General features: G+C 40.9%; 1 protein-coding gene across 1 annotated transcript; it reads right to left on the minus strand.

Annotated features, from left to right (window-relative positions):
- Window positions 1–15429: 15429 nt before the first annotated feature.
- On the minus strand, window positions 15430–17471 carry LOC125539345 (calnexin homolog). Its single transcript, XM_048702784.1, has 3 exons — window positions 17086–17471; window positions 16381–16966; window positions 15430–16130 (listed from the first exon to the last, which is right to left on the minus strand). Exons 1-2 carry the CDS (start codon window positions 17365–17367, stop codon window positions 16820–16822), a joined length of 429 nt encoding a protein of 142 aa, XP_048558741.1. The 5' UTR covers window positions 17368–17471; the 3' UTR covers window positions 15430–16130; window positions 16381–16819.
- Window positions 17472–17991: the final 520 nt, after the last annotated feature.

Raw genomic sequence — 17991 nt, forward strand, 5'->3', positions numbered from 1 at the left:
ATGTCATAAGATGCGTTAGTATAAGAAAATAAATCACCACTCTTGGTAATGTTGTGAACTCATGCTTTATTTATATTGGTGTAATATCTACTTTATTCAAACTTTTCCATGGTTCATACCCCTCGATAATAGCCATAGATTCATCAAAATAAGCAAACAACACATAGAAAACAGAATCTGTCAAAAACAGAACACTCTGTAGCAATCTGGATATTTCGAATACTTATGTAACTCCAAAAATTCTGAAAAATTAGGAAAACCTAAGCAATTTGTTTATTAATCTTATTCAAAAAGAATCAATATTTCATCACGCTTCTGTTAAAAATTAGAATTGTTTTCCTAAGCATAAAAGTTTCTATTTTTCAGCAAGATCAAATCAACTATCACCGTAAGCTATCCCAAAGGTCTTACTTGGCACAAACACTAATTAAAACACAAAACCACATCTAACCAGAGGCTAGGTGAATTATTTATTGAAAAACAGCAAGGAAAAATATTGGGTTCTCTCCCAACAAGCGCTTTTCTTTAAAGCCATTAAGCTAGGCATCGATAATTTAAATGATGCTCACATGAAAGATAGCAATTAAACACGAAGAGAGCATCATGTAGCATGTGAAAAATGCATCTATGTCTAACATACTTCCTATGCATAGGCATCTTATAAGCAAACAAATTATCAAGGCAAACAAAAACTAGTATATGCAAGGAAGAAGAACGGAACAATAGCAATCTCAACATAATGAGAGGTAATCTAGTAACATGAAAATTTCTACAGCTATATTTTCCTCTCTAATAATAATTACTCCCTCCGTTCCAAAATAGATGACCCAACTTTGTACTAAAGTTAGTACAAAGTTGGGTCATCTATTTTGGAACGGAGGGAGTACATGTGGGATCATATTCAAATTCAACAATATAGCTATCACATAATATTTTCTCTACATGATCCACATGCATGCAAAGTTGACACTCTTCCAAAATAGTGGGAATATCTTTAACTAAAGTCATGACCTCTCCAAACCCACTTTTATCAAAAATTTCATAAGATTGATTATACTCCAAAGTAGTGGGATCATTATTTCCTAAATTTGACACTCTTCCAAACCCACTTTCAATATTATAGCAAACATATTCATCATGAGGATTAAATAAATTTTCAAGATCATAAGAAGCATTATCACCCCAATCATGATCGTTGCAACAAGTAGTGGACATAGAAAAACTAGCATCCACAAGTTTAGGGTTTTGCATATTATTAGCCCAATTTACATCAATAGAATTTATAGTAAAACCATTGCAATCATGCCTTTTATTCAAGGATCTATCATGAATCACTTCATAAATTTCTTCATCACAATTTTTAGATTCACGAATTTCAAGCAAAACTTCATAAAGATAATCTAGTGCACACAACTCACTAGAAATCGGTTCATCGTAATTGGATCTCTTAAAAAGATTAGCAAGAGGATGAGGATCCATAAACTCTTAGCAAGCGAAGATGAAAGCAAAAAGAAGGCACATGGTAACACAAGATCGAACGGAAGAAGGGCGAAAGAAAATGCAAATCTTTTCAAAAATCATTTTAGAAGTGGGGAAGAGGAAAACAAGAGGCGAATGGAAAATAATGTAATGCAAGAGATGAGAGTTTATGATGGGTACTTGGTATGTCTTGACTTGTCGTAGATCTCCCCGGCAACGGCGCCGGAAATTCTTCCTGCTACTTCTCGAGCTTGCTTTTGTTTTTCCCTTGAAGAGGAAAGGGTGATGCAGCAAAGTAGAGTAAGTATTTCCCTCAGTTTTGAGAACCAAGGTATCAATCCAGTAGGAGACAACGAACAAATCACCGAATACCTGCACAAGCAATAAAACAACTTGCACCCAACGCAATAAAGGGGTTGTCAATCCCTTCACGTTACTTGCAAAAGTGAGATCTGATAGAGATAGATAAACGGTAAAGTAAATATTTTTGGTATTTTTGGTTTATAGATCGGAAAGTAAAAGATTGCAAAGGAAGTAAATCTGAAACTAAAATTGTAGATCGGAAACTTATAAGATGGAAAATAGACCCGGGGGCCATAGGTTTCACTAGAGGCTTCTCTCAAGATAGAAAATATTACAATGGGTGAACAAATTACTACCAAGCAATTGATAGAAAAGCGCAAAGTTATGACAATATCTAAGGCAATGATCATGAATATAGGCATCACGTCCGTGTCAAGTAGACCAAAACGATTCTGCATCTACTACTATTACTCCACACATCGACCGCTATCCAACATGCATCTAGAGTATTAAGTTCTTAAAGAATGGAGTAACGCATTAAGCAAGATGACATGATGTAGAGGAATTAACTCAAGCAATATGATGAAAACCCCATCTTTTTATCCTCGATGGCAAAAATACAATACGTGCCTTGCTGCCCCTACTGTCACTGGGAAAGGACACCACAAGATTGAACCCAGAGCTAAGCACTTCTCCCATTGCAAGAAAAACCAATCTAGTTGGCCAAACCAAATCGATAGTTCGAAGAGACTTGCAAAGATATCAAATCATGCATACAATAATTCAGAGAAGATTCAAATAATATTCATAGATAAGCTGATCATAAATCCACACTTCATCACATCTCGGCAAACACACCGCAAGAAAGTATTACATCGAATAGATCTCCAAGAACATCAAGGAGAACATGGTATTGAGAATCAAAGAGAGAGAGAGAAGAAGCCATCTAGCTACTAGCTATGGACCCGTAGGTCTGTGATAAACTACTCACGCTTCATCGGAAGGGCAATGGTGTTCATGTAGAAGCCCTCTGTGATCGAATCCCCCTGCTGCAGGATGCCGAAAAAGACCCCTAGATGGGATCTCACGGGTACAGAAGGTTGCGGTCGTGGAAAAGTGTTTTCGTGGCTCTCCTGGTTGGTTTTGGGATATATGGGAATATATAGGCGAAAGAAATAGGTCGGTGGAGTCACGAGGGGCCCACAAGGGTGGGGGCGCGCCCTCCGTCCTTGTGGCCGCCTCATGGCTTCTCTGACTTGCACTCCAAGTCCTTTGGATGTCTTCTGGTCCAAGAAAAATCATCACGAAAATTTTATTCTGTTTGGTATTCCTTTTCTGCGAAACTGTAAAACAAGGAAAAAACAGAAACTGGCACTAGCACTGGCCTCTAGGTTAATATGTTAGTCCCCAAAATAATATAAAATAACATATTAATGCATATAAAACATCCAAAACAGATAATATAATAGCATGGAACAATAAAAAATTATAGATACGTTGGAGACGTATCAAAGCTCAAGAAGTAGCAGGGCTCCATATGCAAAATACACAAAAGACATCATCACTAATAAGAGAAAAATACCTCAAGCTGAAATCTCCACCATGCTTGATAATTATTATTTTAAGAATGGAGTGCCTAAAAAACTTGGAGGCCTGGGGATACCAACTATACCTTGCTCCATCAAAAGAAATTATGTTAAAACTGCTTTGTGTGATTTAGGAGCTGGTATTAGTGTTATGCCTTTATCCTTATATAAAAGACTTGATTTGAATAAACTCACACCTACTGAAATATCTTTGCAAATGAGTGACAAATCAACTTCCATACCTATCGGTATTTTTGAGGATGTGCCCATTGTTGTTGCAAATGTTACTATCTTAACTGACTTTTTTATACTTGAGATGCCCGAGGACGACAACATGTCGATTATCCTTGGTAGACCCTTCTTGAATGTTGCAGGGGCTGTAATTGATTGCAATAAAAGCAAGTTTACTTTTCATATCAATGGTAATGAACATACGGTGCACTTTCCAAAGAAACAATTCCAAGTGGATGGTATTAATGCTATTGAAAAATCTCTGACACTTACTATTGGAAGTTTTCAACTACCTCATGCCAAATATAAATATGAAATGCTTATTTTTGGGGAGATGCATATCCCCGTTGAGGTAACTTAGTGTTTTATGAAAGTTCTTCAATTTCATGCTAACCGAAGGTGGTTGTTAATAAGACTTGATCAACCTTATTAATGGATCATTTTTTAGAGGTATGAAGTTGATGAATTTAGTGAGCACAACCTTCTGTCCTTAACTTTTGTTTTCTGTTTTGTTAGTTGAATAAAATAAAATGTCATGTTTTGGCTGTTTTCTGAATTTCCCGAGCAATAAAAAATGACCCAAAAATATAAGTTCTCAGAATGCCCTGAAAATTTAATGTGATTTTTCTGATTATTTAAGATTTTTTATGCAAATAACATCAAAGGGGTGTGCCAGGTGGGCACAACCCACCTGGGCGCGCCCTGGTGGGTTGTGGTCCCCACGTGGGCCCCCTCACTTATCTCTTTAGCCCATGTCATCACCTACCTCCAGAAAAAAACACCATTGCTCTCTCTCTCTCTCTCTCCCGTGTTCTTGCTCTCAAACTCGTGGATTTCGATCTCTTTGCTGGAAGCTCCGTTTCTAAAACTATTTTGGGGGATTGCTACTTGGTTTGTGACTCCTCCATTGGTCCAATTAGTTTTTGCTTTAGTGGATTATATTTTAAATAATTAGCTACTCTTGGTGCTGCTGTAGATGAGCTTACATGTTGAATTATTAGAGTTCTAAGTAGTTTGAATGCCCAATATAGCCTCTATGCCTCCCTATGAGTAATTGTTATCAATCTTGTAAAGTTCTGTTGACAAAAAATTTGTGGACTAAAAATTTCAGAATTTTATTAATAGGAATAAGATGAGTTTCTTTAGGAAGTTTACTCCCAAGAAGAACTCTAAGGGAGTCATTGGGGAGTCATCGTACAATGATCTTCACACTCGGAGAATGGCGGAGGTGCGACCGGCGAATTGCCGTATAACCCCTTCATGGATGGAGCCGGGATCCGTCAAGAGTTCGCACAATTTGCTGCTAATGCTGGTCTCACCGACTTCATCGCAGCTGAGCGTGAACAATATCATCTCCTTACAAATTCCTTTGTGCAAAGTTTTCATTTTTTGAGTAGGAATAATCCCCCTGAGGTGCGGTTTAATTTATATGTTGAGACTCGTCAGATATCACTTACTGATTTTTGTGACATATGCCTGATCCCTTATGATGGGGAAATAAGAGAGCCTAGACCTGCAGAGTTTGAGGAATTTTATCGTACTCTATCAGTGGGAGATGAGAGAGGGGTATCAAGTGTCACTGCCACTAGCTTTGCAGTTTCCTTTTGTGCACTAGTTTGCTCTATTTATCGCGAAGTGTTTACATGCTAGAGAGAAGGTTGGTGCACTTAGTGCCCCCGATTTCATTGTCTTATGTTGTGCACTATACGGCGATAACACCTTTAGCCTAGGGGCTATTATTGCACGTCGTTTGCACCTTAACAGGACCAAGGGAAAATTCATGGTGGATTTACACCACTCGCTTAGCGAGTCATTTTAATGTTCAGATACGCCAACATGATCATCGTTTGCCTGAGGTTTACCTAGATCGCCAGGAGATGGTAGCTCATCAGTTTATCGATGGCGAGGACACTATTAATAATGTTCCTTACAACCTGGTTTTTAGTGTGGATACCCATGATATTATTTTGTTGCCTGCACCTGCTTTGTTTGATTCTATTGCCAGGGGCGGATACAGGATCATGCCAGATGACATCATTGCCTACCGGAACACTCAGGCAGTGGCTGAGGAGGAGCCTCAGGAGTGGGACGCTCAGGTGCCTGCTCCACAGCACTTCAACATGGGACTGAAGGGCTACTACGAGTGGTGATTACCAAGTTAGGCCAAAAGCCTAAGCTTGGGGGAGTACGTATTTCCATTGACATTATATTCATGTTCACACATTGCATTCCAGTTGCCGGTGTTCACACTTTTTCATTGTATTATCCATGCTAGATTTATTTCCCCGTTTTCTTCTTGTGTGTTTGGAAAACTTTGAGAAAATCACAAAAAAATGTTGCTTGCTTATTTTTGGTTTTTCTTTCCAGTTTAGTTAGTTGTAGTATTTAAAAGAAAACCCAAAAAGATTTCCTTGTTCTTCTTTTGCTTGTTGGGAGCTCTCCCGTGTAAATAGTTTTTCTCGTTTTTATTTTTCTCTTTAATTTGCTTTCTTCAAGAAAAACTAAAAACTCCAAAAATATTTCGGTGCGTTTCTCGGAAATTCTTTTCTTTTTATTGAGTCATACCAAGGAGAAGACCACAATGAAAATGTTGAGTGGCTCTCATATGCATTATTGTTGATATAACAAAGAGCCCAAATTGCCTTGTTTTCTCCTTTTGAATAAAATGTTTGTAGATTCCAGATTAATTAGTCCACGGCACTCGTGCACTATTATTATTTTCATATCATTCGGCCGTGCAAGTGAAAGGCAATAATGATGATATTTGATGAACTGGCTGTGGCAGAGAGAAACGCGTATGAACTCAACTTGTTCTGTTTTTGTAAATATGTTTAACCTAGTACCATGATCCAGCCTATTATGATCAAACATGTTTGCAATGCCAATTACATATTATAGTTTCTAATGCCATGCTTAAGTAGTTAGGGGTGGATAATGATTTATCTTGGATATCAATATTGCGTTAAAATGATTGTGATATGGTATGATGATATGGTATCCTCCTCTCAATGTTTCAACTAGCTTGACTTGGCACATGTTCATGCATGTAGTTGAATCAAAACCAACATAGCCTCTATGATATTTATGTTCATGGTGTTCATATCCTACTCATGTTAGTATCCGATGTTACTTATGCATAATGCATGTTCATGACCATTTTCACTCTCTAGCTGACCGCTTCTCAACCTATTTGCTAGCCTTCGCCTGTACTAAGCGAGAATACTGCTTGTGCATCAAAATCCTAAAACCCAAGTTATTCTATATGAGTCCATCATATATCTACCTATATGTGGTATTACACTGCCGTTCTAAGTAAATTTGCATGTGACACCTCTAAAAACTTCAAACAAACATTCGGCTTTGTGTGCCTGGATTGTTCGTATAGCAACAGGAGGTAGTCGGTATCTTCCATGCTAAGCGGGCTATTCTCATGATGAGTGTTTATTCACTCATCCTTGCACAAGAGGGGCGGTAATAGGGATTCCCAGTCCCGAATTCAAATTGCAAATAATTAAAAAAAAACCCCCAGGAATGATGTTGGTATGGACGGTACCCGCAGATTCGGCTAGCCGTGGAGTGTGTTTGTTGGTGGAGGGGGAGTAAACCTTTGCTTTTATTGCTCGAGAACCGCCACTAATATGTTTATCATGGAAGATATCGATAACTAATGGTCACGAAGTAAACAGGAAGGATGCATTTCTCAAAATTTCATTTATCTTTGTTTTAAAATTTTGAGCTCTGGCACCGCTGCAAATCCCTACTTCCCTTTGCCAAGGGACTATCTATTTAATTTTATGTTGTGTCATCACCTTCTCAAATAAGCGCTAGATCTGAGAGCACTATTGTCATCCTCATGCATTGTGTATAGCTAATGTTGGGTGCATCATGACTAGATCTTTTCTACCATGAATTACAATGTTTAGTCGCTACTTGAACTTTGGAGGTGCTCTGCATTTATGTTTTGTGGTCTCAGAAAGGGCTAGCGAGATACCATTGTTGTTATGTTATATCATGATTGTTTTGACAAAGTGTTGTCATTTGAGATACTTTATTATTGCTCGCTAGTTTCATATGCCATTGATATGAGTTAATATAATTTCTAAGATTTATTGTTGGCATGGTTAGTTATAATCTATGCGGAAAACCTGGGTACTACTTAAGCTTATTTCTGTAAACAAGAACAAAAGAGTTCGTAAAAGTTTTTCTTTTTCACTTTTAGTTTATCAACTGAATTGCTTCAGGACAAGCAAAGTTTTAAGCTTGGGGGAGTTGATACGTCTCCCGCATATCTACTTTTCCTAATGCTTTTGCTCTTGTTTTAGACTCTAATTTGCATGATTTGAATGAAACTAACCCGAACTAACGTTGTTTTCAGCAGAAATACCATGGTGTTGTTTTTCTGCAGAAATAAAAGTTCTCGGATTGGAACTAAACTTTTTGGAGAATTTTTATGGAATAAAAGAAAAACATTGGAGCCAAGAACCACCAGAGGGAGGGCTGGGTGAGCACAACCCACCAGGGCGCCCCCCCCCCCTCCTGGCACGCCCAGGTGGGTTGTGCTCACCTGGTGGACCCGTTGACCCTATCTCCGATGCTATAAAATCTTACTTTAGAGAAAAAAATCAGGGAGAAAGAATTATCGTGTTTCACGAGATGGAGCCGCCGCCACCTCTTGTTCTTCATCGGGAGACCAGATCTATAGTCCGTTTGGGGCTCCAAAGAGGGGTATCTTCGATCTTCGTCATCACAAATCCTTCTCCATTGCCAATTCCATGATGATCCCCACTGGGAGTGAGTAATTCCTTCGTAGGCTCACTAGTCGGTGAGGGAGTTGGATGAAATTCATCATGTAATCGAGTTAGTTTTGATAGGGCTTGATCCCTAGTATCCATTATGTTCTGATATTGATGTTGTTATGACTTTGCCATGCTTAATGCTTGTCACTTTGGGCCTGGGTGCCATGATTTCATATCTGAACCGTTTATGTTATCACCATTATATCTATGTTCTAGATCCGATCTTGCAAGTTATAGTCACCTATTACGTGTTATGATCTGTAAACCCCAGTGTAACAATAGTCGGGATAATTTTTGATGATGACCGTAATTTGAGGAGTTCATGTATTCACTATGTGCTAATGCTTTGTTCCGGTTCTCTATTAAAAGGAGGCCTTAATATCCCTTAGTTTCCTTATGGACCCCGCTGCCACGGGAGGGTATGACAAAAGATGTCATGCAAGTTCTTTCCATAAGCATGTATGACTATTTACGGAATACATGCCTACATTATATTTATGAACTGGAGCTAGTTTTGTATCGCCCTAGGTTATGATTTATATATGATGAATATCATTCGAAGAATTCACCAATCCAATGCCTACTAATTTTCCACATATTGATCTTGCTAAGTGTTGGGTTTTGTAGTAATTTCAAAAAATTTCCTACGCTCACGCAAGATCATGTGATGCATAGCAACGAGGGGGAGAGTGTTGTCTACGTACCCAACGCAGACCGACTACGGAAGCGATGACACGACGTAGAGGAAGTAGTCGTACGTCTTCACGATCCAACCGATCAAGCACCGAAACTACGGCACCTCCGAGTTCGAGCACACGTTCAGCTCGATGACGATCCCCGGACTCCGATCCAGCAAAGTGTCAGGGAAGAGTTCCGTCAGCACGACGGCGTGGTGACGATCTTGATGTACTACAGCAGCAGGGCTTCGCCTAAACTCCGCTACAGTATTATCGAGGTATATGGTGGCAGGGGGCACCGCACACGGCTAAGGAATAGATCACGTGGATCAACTTGTGTGTTCTAGGGTGCCTCTACCTCAGTATATAAAGGAGCCAAGGGGGGAGAGGGGCGCCGGCCAGGGAGAGAGGCGCAGGAGGAGTCCTACTCCTTCCGGGAGTAGGACTCCCCCCCAATCCTATTCCAACTAGGATTCCCCAAAGGGGGGAAAGAGAGAGAGGGGGGCCGGCCACCTTCTCCTAGTCCTAATAGGACTAGGGGAGGGGGAAGTGGCGCAGCCACCTTGGGCTGCCCCTTTCTCCTTTCCACTAAGGCCCATGAAGGCCCATATGGCTCCCGGGGGGTTCCGGTAACCCGGTAAAATCCCGATTTCACCCGGAACACTTCCGATGTCCAAACATAGGCTTCCAATATATCAATCTTTACGTCTCGACCATTTCGAGACTCCTCGTCATGTCCGTGATCACATCCGGAACTCCGAACAACCTTCGGTACATCAAAATGCATAAACTCATAATGTAACTGTCATCGTAACCTTAAGCGTGCGGACCCTACGGGTTCGAGAACAATGTAGACATGACCGAGACACGTCTCCGGTCAATAACCAATAGCGGGACCTGGATGCCCATATTGGCTCCTACATATTCTACGAAGATCTTTATCGGTCAGACCGCATAACAACATACGTTGTTCCCTTTGTCATCGGTATGTTACTTGCCCGAGATTCGATCGTCGGTATCCAATACCTAGTTCAATCTCGTTACCGGCAAGTCTCTTTACTCGTTCCGTAATACATCATCTCGCAACTAACTCATTAGTTGCAATGCTTGCAAGGCTTATGTGATGTGCATTACCGAGAGGGCCCAGAGATACCTCTCCGACAATCGGAGTGACAAATCCTAATCTCGAAATACGCCAACCCAACATCTACCTTTGGAGACACCTGTAATGCTCCTTTATAATCACCCAGTTACGTTGTGACGTTTGGTAGCACCCAAAGTGTTCCTCCGGCAAACGGGAGTTGCATAATCTCATAGTCATAGGAACATGTATAAGTCATGAAGGAAGCAATAGCAACATACTAAACGATCGTGTGCTAAGCTAATGGAATGGGTCATGTCAATCAGATCATTCAACTAATGATGTGACCTCGTTAATCAAATAACAACTCATTGTTCATGGTTAGGAAACATAACCATCTTTGATTAACGAGCTAGTCAAGTAGAGGCATACTAGTGACACTTTGTTTGTCTATGTATTCACACATGTATTATGTTTCCGGTTAATACAATTCTAGCATGAATAATAAATATTTATCATGAAATAAGGAAATAAATAATAACTTTATTATTGCCTCTAGGGCATATTTCCTTCACTAAGTTACTACTACTGTTGTTACTATTTCACTTGCTACAAAATCACTGCTATCACTATTACCGCTACTATTGTTGCTTCCACTATTATCAAAAATATCATATTACTTTGCTACTGATCACTTTGCTGCAGATAATTAATCTCCATGTGTGGTTGAATTGACAACTCAGTTGCTAATACTTGCAAATATTCTTTGGCTCCCCTTATGTCGAATCTATAAATTTGGGTTGAATACTCTACCCTCGAAAACTGTTGTGATCCCCTATACTTGTGGGTTATCACCCAATAAGGCCTAGGTGCCTCCCCGCAGACCATGCTAGCTCTTGGGTCATGGTGGACCCACTTGTGGATTTCCGGACCCCTCTGGAACCTTTTGGAAGCTTCCCGGTACAATACCGAAAAAACTGCACCTTTTTCCGGAACCCAAAATGTGACTTCCCATATATAAATCTTTACCTCTCGACCATTCCGAGACTCCTTGTAACGTTTGGGATCTCATCTAGGACTCCGAACAACATTTGGTGACCACTCATCAAATATCCCAATACTACTCTAGCGTCAACGAATGTTAAGCGTGCGACCCTGCAGGTTCAGAAATTATGTAGTCATGACCGAGACACCTCTCCGGTCAATAACCAATAGCGGGACCTAGATGCCCATATTTATTTCTATATATTCCACAAAGATCTTTTATCGGTTGAACCTTTATGACAACATATGTAATTCCCATTGTCTGTCGGTATGTTACTTGCCCGAGATTCGATCGTCGGTATCTCTATGCCTAGTTCAATTTTGTTACCGGCAAGTCTCTTTACTCGTTCCGTAATACATCATCTTGCAACTAAATCCTTAGTCACTTTGCTTGCAAGCTTCTTGTGATGTGTATTACCGCGAGGGCCTAGAGATACCTCTCCGTCATACGGAGTTACAAATCCCAATCTCGATTCACGCCAACTCAACAGACACCTTCGGAGATACCTGTAGAGCATATTTATGATCACCCAGTTACATTGTGATGTTTGATAGCACACAAGGTATTCATCCAGTATATCCGGGAGTTGCATGATCTCATGGTCAAAGAAATATGTATTTGACATTAAGAAAGCAATAGCAATAAACTAAACGATCAAATGTTATGCTAACGGATGGGTCCTGTCCATCACATCATTCTCCTAATGATGTGATCCCGTTATCAAGTGACAACACATGTCTATGGTTAGGAAACCTCAATCATCTTTTGATCAACGAGCTAATCTAGTAGAGGCTCACTAGGGACACGGTGTTGCCTATGTATCCACACATGTATCTGAGTTCCCGATCGATACAATTCTAACATGGATAGTAGACGTTTATCATGAACAGGGAAATATGTTAATAACCAATTTTATTATTGCCTCTAGGCCATATTTCCAACAAGGACCACATTAAAGTAATTGATATTTCAAATTCCATTCGGTTTTTCGTTAGCGTTGTGATTCTAATTTGGTTCTTATTACTATATGTAAATTCCAGTGGTATCCCGAGAACACAGAGTTGCTGAACAAGGAGATCTAAAAATTTGGGTGGATAAAGATATTGTGTGGCCTGGGGAGGATTATCCATGGGTGGTGTAGCTCTAAAAGAAGTGAATACAGATATCATGTTTGGCTGGCTCTTGGTTGTTCCCTCCTTTCGACTCTTCGTCCACAGGGTTTCTTGCTTCCTCAACCGCCGCCCCATCTTGTCCGTCCTGATGATCTTCTTCATGTTCGGTTATCTCATGTTCGTACTTCCCTCCTTTTGGCTATTCATCGAAAGGGTATCCTACTTCCTCTTTTGCCGCCCTTTCGACATTGGCATCATCCTCGTCCTCACCGTGCCTTGCCCATCGTGTATAACTAGGCATGCAATCATGTTTGAGCAAGTGCATCCTCACACGATCAGTAAAAGGGTCGATCAAAACCTCATTCTTGCACTTCTTAAAAGGACATAATATCTTCCTTTTACCCTTTCAATTCATATCTTCCAATGCCACCTTGAAGAACCGATTTATAGTTTGATCCATATGCATGAATCGTTCGATCGATCTAGTTGCCTACAAGAGAGTATATAGGAAAAAGTTATATATAGCTAACGAGGTCACAAAACATTTCAACATTACCTTTTTTTAAAATCTAACATATATTGAGTGTCAGAAATTTGATGAAATCGAAATTTGGGCATTACCAAGATCATAGACAAATATGATTGAGATAGCCGTCGATAGATTGTGGCAGAGGCCGGCCACAAGTATAAGTATGTAGGGATTTGTGCAGCGATCAGGGAGAGATTTTTTGGAGGGAGGAGTGGTAGCTATAGGTGAGGGATAAGTCTCTATATATAATCCGATCAGAATTAACCATGCTATTACTTGTTTGTCTTGCTGGTGGCCAGGCACAACACTGCCATGTAGGACCCAAAGTGGTCCCGTGGAATATACAATTGATGTGACGAGAAGTATCATGCCACCAGTAGGCATAATAGTGATTGTGTGGGTTGTTTTGCCACGTCGACATTATATTGCGCTTGGCCAGACTAATGTGTCCCACATACTCATGGCGTGCTATTTGTTAGTCACGCCACCAGTAATGGAATAGTGATGGCATATGAAATATGCCCACGCCATTGGTATTTCAGAAAAATAGTTGCGATATGGATTGAAAGTGGCGCGCCACCAATTAAAGTTTTTTATCGAATACGCACAAGTGTGCGTACTATATACTAGCACAAATGTCCGTGTGTTGCATCGGGTGAAAAAAAAACCACACTTTCCTAACCCAATTGCTCAAGACCCCCTCTCATTCCATGACACACCGCCAGGCATGATGACATGAACAAACTCTTTGAAATCCTCCATCCTGCCATAAAAATATGTATTGCAGAAAAATATAAACGTATTTCAGAAGTGTACTAAAGATGTGTGGAATTTAAATCATAGAGATATCTACCTGGTTGTGAGTATCTTTTCATGCCTTTGTTGGAGTTGCTTAGTGATGCCCAAAACATATCGCATTATACCATAAATAGTAAAGTCCATTTTAGTACAATGTTTTTTGCTTCACTACGGAGGTAACACGAATTTTCATGAAGCAATGTTGGCTAGGTTTAGGGACTGTGTAGCATAGCACTATTCGTGCCCAACAATCAAGCACCTATTTTTAACCGGTACTATCTTTTTCATTATAATTCTCAAAAATTTATTGTACATGAACAATAAATAAATAATTTATTTATTATGACTTAGGCATAGTATTTTCTAACATAATTTTTCCCGGTGATTATAAACAATAAATAAATAAATCTGATATAATTTTCTCTCGAGTTATGGACAGGGTAAAACTTCGTTCATGGGATTATAGCTGGGGCAGAGGATGAAATTTTTTTGAGGGGGAGACTTTTGATTGATTTCTAGCTGGTTTACTTCTTTAATATCAATCCCAGAAATCTCTCCCTTTCCTTCTTTATTATCAATTCCCGGAATCCCTCCTTTCCTTCTTTGTTCTCTCCATTCTTCCTTATTAGGACACTTTCTTCTTATTACGGGACGTCTGGCTTCCCACTTTTTTCCCGGAATCCCTCTTTCCTTGTTATTACGGGACAGCTTCCCACCTTTTTTTTGCTTTCAATCCCAAATATCGCAATTGCATTTTGTTTCCAAGGTTCCCAAACGTAGACATGTGCACATTGTTAGAAAATGGAGGAGCTAAATAACAACTGTAAGTTGAGCTAGGACAAGCTATACACTACATGATGGAATCATGTGGCTTAATCATGTTCTGAGGAAAGAGGATCATCATATTGAAGAACAAAGTTACTTAATTAATCACTATTTCAGAGGAAAATGATCTGAAGGTCAAATGACAACAATGTCATCGCTCAAATGAACAAGGTCATCCCATTACAGGCGGTGTCAGGTGAGTTTAGAGGTTGAACACATGGTGGAGTTAACTTTACGTGGAGATGTTTGCTGCAAGGAGCTAAGGCTACATTTATAACTGGAACTATATAGGAACATTGTCAAATTAAATTCATCGACAAAAAAGCATGGCTGCATCGAATTATGCTTTTGCACCAGATATCCTCCTACAATAAATTGAAGCAAACTATAAAGAACTCACTTTAATCATTAGTGGTACAAAAAGTTCAGCAAGAGATTCTTTATTAGTGCTCCCAAACCCCTTGAATAGCACATCATTTCTCTGAACACCTGCAAAGTCTGCACCATCTACAAAAGGGTATAAAATATCTTACTATTAGTTTAATTAGTAATCAGATGATAATAATATGACACAACAGCAGATTTAGTTTACAATCTTATCTTATGGAAGTATTAGTAAGAGAATAACAGAGTTAACACTGGAGTTGGGACTGTGAACTATCTGCCACTGCAAGCTGACCACAACACACCCATTACCATCGTGCACTAAGGAGGAGGGCCTGGACTGGATGAATTCTTTTTTTTGTCATACTGACAACAGAAGAACAATGACAACAATATCTATAGGATGGTACGTACTTGTCCATTGGCACATTTAACTGGATCACGAAGATGTGATAACTTGTTACTTGGCCTAGGCACTTACCTGGCCGTGGGGAGTGTAGCGACGTAGCTGGCATCGATCGGGCAGGGCAAGGCAGCGCAATCCTGGTGGGGGCAGTGCAGGGCGTCCATGCTATGCAGAAAAGATAACATCATAATCAACTTGCTCTTGTCCATCCAAAAACTCAGGTTTTGTGTAATCTATGTTTTCAGATAACCTTAATAAGTTGTTCTAAGTAACACGCTTCCTAAAATATCAAACTCATAATCTAAGGTGATGGCAAAGCATTATAGTCAGGGTACAAATCCTTGGATGCCATCATAATTTATTGTCAGTTATCATAATAGACTGATAGTTACAGAGGATGCACACATGCAGACTACAATAATCCTTTGGTTCTTGTACAAATTGCGTGGTATATCAGACATACTAAACAATAGGCCTGTCAAATTGAAAATTAAGCCAGAGGTTGCCAAATACAACCGGGCTTGTCAAATAAATATGTGAAATCAACTCGTAAGCTCATGATATTTTTCAATCAAATACAAACAGCAGAATTATTTTAGCTAGGCTAACAGATGAACAAGCTAGATAACAGAGAATAAGCTGATAGGCCATGCATTACAAATTTGATCAAAATTCCACAAATTTCATAGGTAGTATATACAGCCGGTGGGAATAAATACTAATCAAAGTTGTACATCGGAATCACAACTGGAACCTACCTGTGTTTCAGTTCTGAAAATTGTAGCCTATGTATCATAAAACTGTTTTATTCTGCACAGGGGACCAAACCGTGTACCCCCATCCACCCCTTGTTCAAAGATTTTCTGCTCGTTTAAGTCCTGGATAGCAAGAAAGAAGACTATTGGAGATGGTTGAGCTGATCTCATACTTGAAGCATGAATGCCAACTATCATGGCATCGTTTTATACATTAGAACATCTGGAAGAAAACACGAACGATTGTCCTATTCATAAATTTTCATAAATGCAGGATAAATAAAATCAAGTTTGCAGTAACCTTTTCAAAATGCAGTTTTTGATGTTCCATGTTATTTTCCAGGGTAGAAATCACCCGAGATGAACGACATACCAGATCAAAGAGGAGTGTTGCTGGCAAGTTCCTTTGACCTGCTCGATCTAGATCATCGGCTCAATCCTGCTGATAATCCATGATGTGCTCTTGGGAAAGAGAAAACAAGAAGAGGGCCGCTGCACCTTGCCAAGTGGGAGGCTAGATGATCCACTAAGCCATCTGCTTTTTTCCTTCTCAACATCAAACTTGGGCTTCCATGTCTTGTCCAGGATAGAGGTGGCTACCTTCTAATCATCGGCAAAAAGAATATTGCCATAAACGATGCCATCATGCATTGTCCAAATCTCAATTCCAATAGCAGCAATTGGATCAAAGTCAGGCTTGTCAAGCTCAAAGTACTCAGGGTTGGGGATATCTTGGGGCTTCCAGATTCCCTTGTAGCTGGGTTTGTCAATCAGGGGTGCATGCCACTTGCCTTTGTAGGAAGGATTCTGCTTCATCCGCCTCTTCCATTCACCACAACCAGGTGCCTCTTCACACTTGGGGAGTTGGGGTTGTCAATCTTCGGTGCTTCCCATTCGCCATCCTCCTCCTCATCCCATGACATAGGCAACCTCGGTGGCCTATAGCTCCACCTCGGCCACTGAGCGGAGGCAGAGGGAAGGACGAACACGTCAAGGAGCAGCAAGAAATCAAAATCAAAGCGGGCCAAATTGGCGGAGGGAGGCGGGCGGGCGCAGATCTCGCGGCTCGGCGGCTCACCTTGTCTTGTGCGCTGGCCTTGGCCTCGTCGTCCGTCGCCGCCGCCTCGTCGTCCTCGGGGAAGGCAAGCGTGGTGTCCGGGCTGGCGATGCCCTCGCTACTATCGTCATCGGCCGCGGGCTTCTCGTTCGGTGGCGCCGCCGGGGCCTTCCTCGGCCGGCGCCGGCCCCACAAGGGGATCTCCGCCCGCGCCTCCTGCTGCTGGCAGCGGCAGCGGTTGCTGGCCCGCACGATGGACAGCAGGTCCACAAGAGCTCGCCGAACTCCTCCTCCCGTGCGCATCCTCTCCCAGCCGCCGCGGCCGCCATGGATCTCGGCGAGCGAACGAGGACTTGGGTGGGCTTCTGCGGACGATGGGAGAGCAGGGGAGGAGGCGGAGGTTTGGTTGTTTTAACGAAACGTTTTTCAGATTAGCCACTTTAAAAAAGGAGTGCGGGTTTAATATCAGAAACTACGGGGTCTCTTTTGTAAAAAGTGCGCGACGGTGAACCGGAGGCTCAATCCGTGCTTTATTATTAGGGAGAGATTAAATAAGGAGGTGGGGTTAAAGAGCCCTTTTAGGTTGGTGTTTACATGCCATATAAACCCAACTCCACTGATCCACATACCATTGTAATGCTATGTTCTCACACTTGCCCATTCTGTTGTGGCCCCACGAAAGGCACCTACATCACCCTTAAGTAAACCCGCCCATTTCCATGTATTACCCTCACTCTCAATTATATGCATTACATGATTCCATGACGGCATTGCCTCATCGAGACAATTGCGTTTGGTGCTTCCAAAGCTCCCACATAACCAGAAGGGTGATCACTCTTATATCCTTTCTCTCTCGTCCGGTTCCTCCCCTGTCGGTGCACCACCCCCTCAATCTCGTTCCATTGGATGGGGCCCAATCAGGTTTGT

This window comes from Triticum urartu, chromosome 2, assembly GCF_003073215.2.
Source record: "Triticum urartu cultivar G1812 chromosome 2, Tu2.1, whole genome shotgun sequence".
Lineage (NCBI taxonomy): Eukaryota > Viridiplantae > Streptophyta > Magnoliopsida > Poales > Poaceae > Triticum > Triticum urartu.

Bases quoted from the DNA above. Each gene is read 5' to 3' on its own strand.
- LOC125539345 (XM_048702784.1), bottom strand. From the start codon at position 17,367: ATGCGCACGGGAGGAGGAGTTCGGCGAGCTCTTGTGGACCTGCTGTCC. The intron at 16,967-17,085 runs GTGAGCCGCCGA...GCCTCCGCTCAG, and splicing joins AGGCCAGCGCACAAGACAAG to TGGCCGAGGTGGAGCTATAG.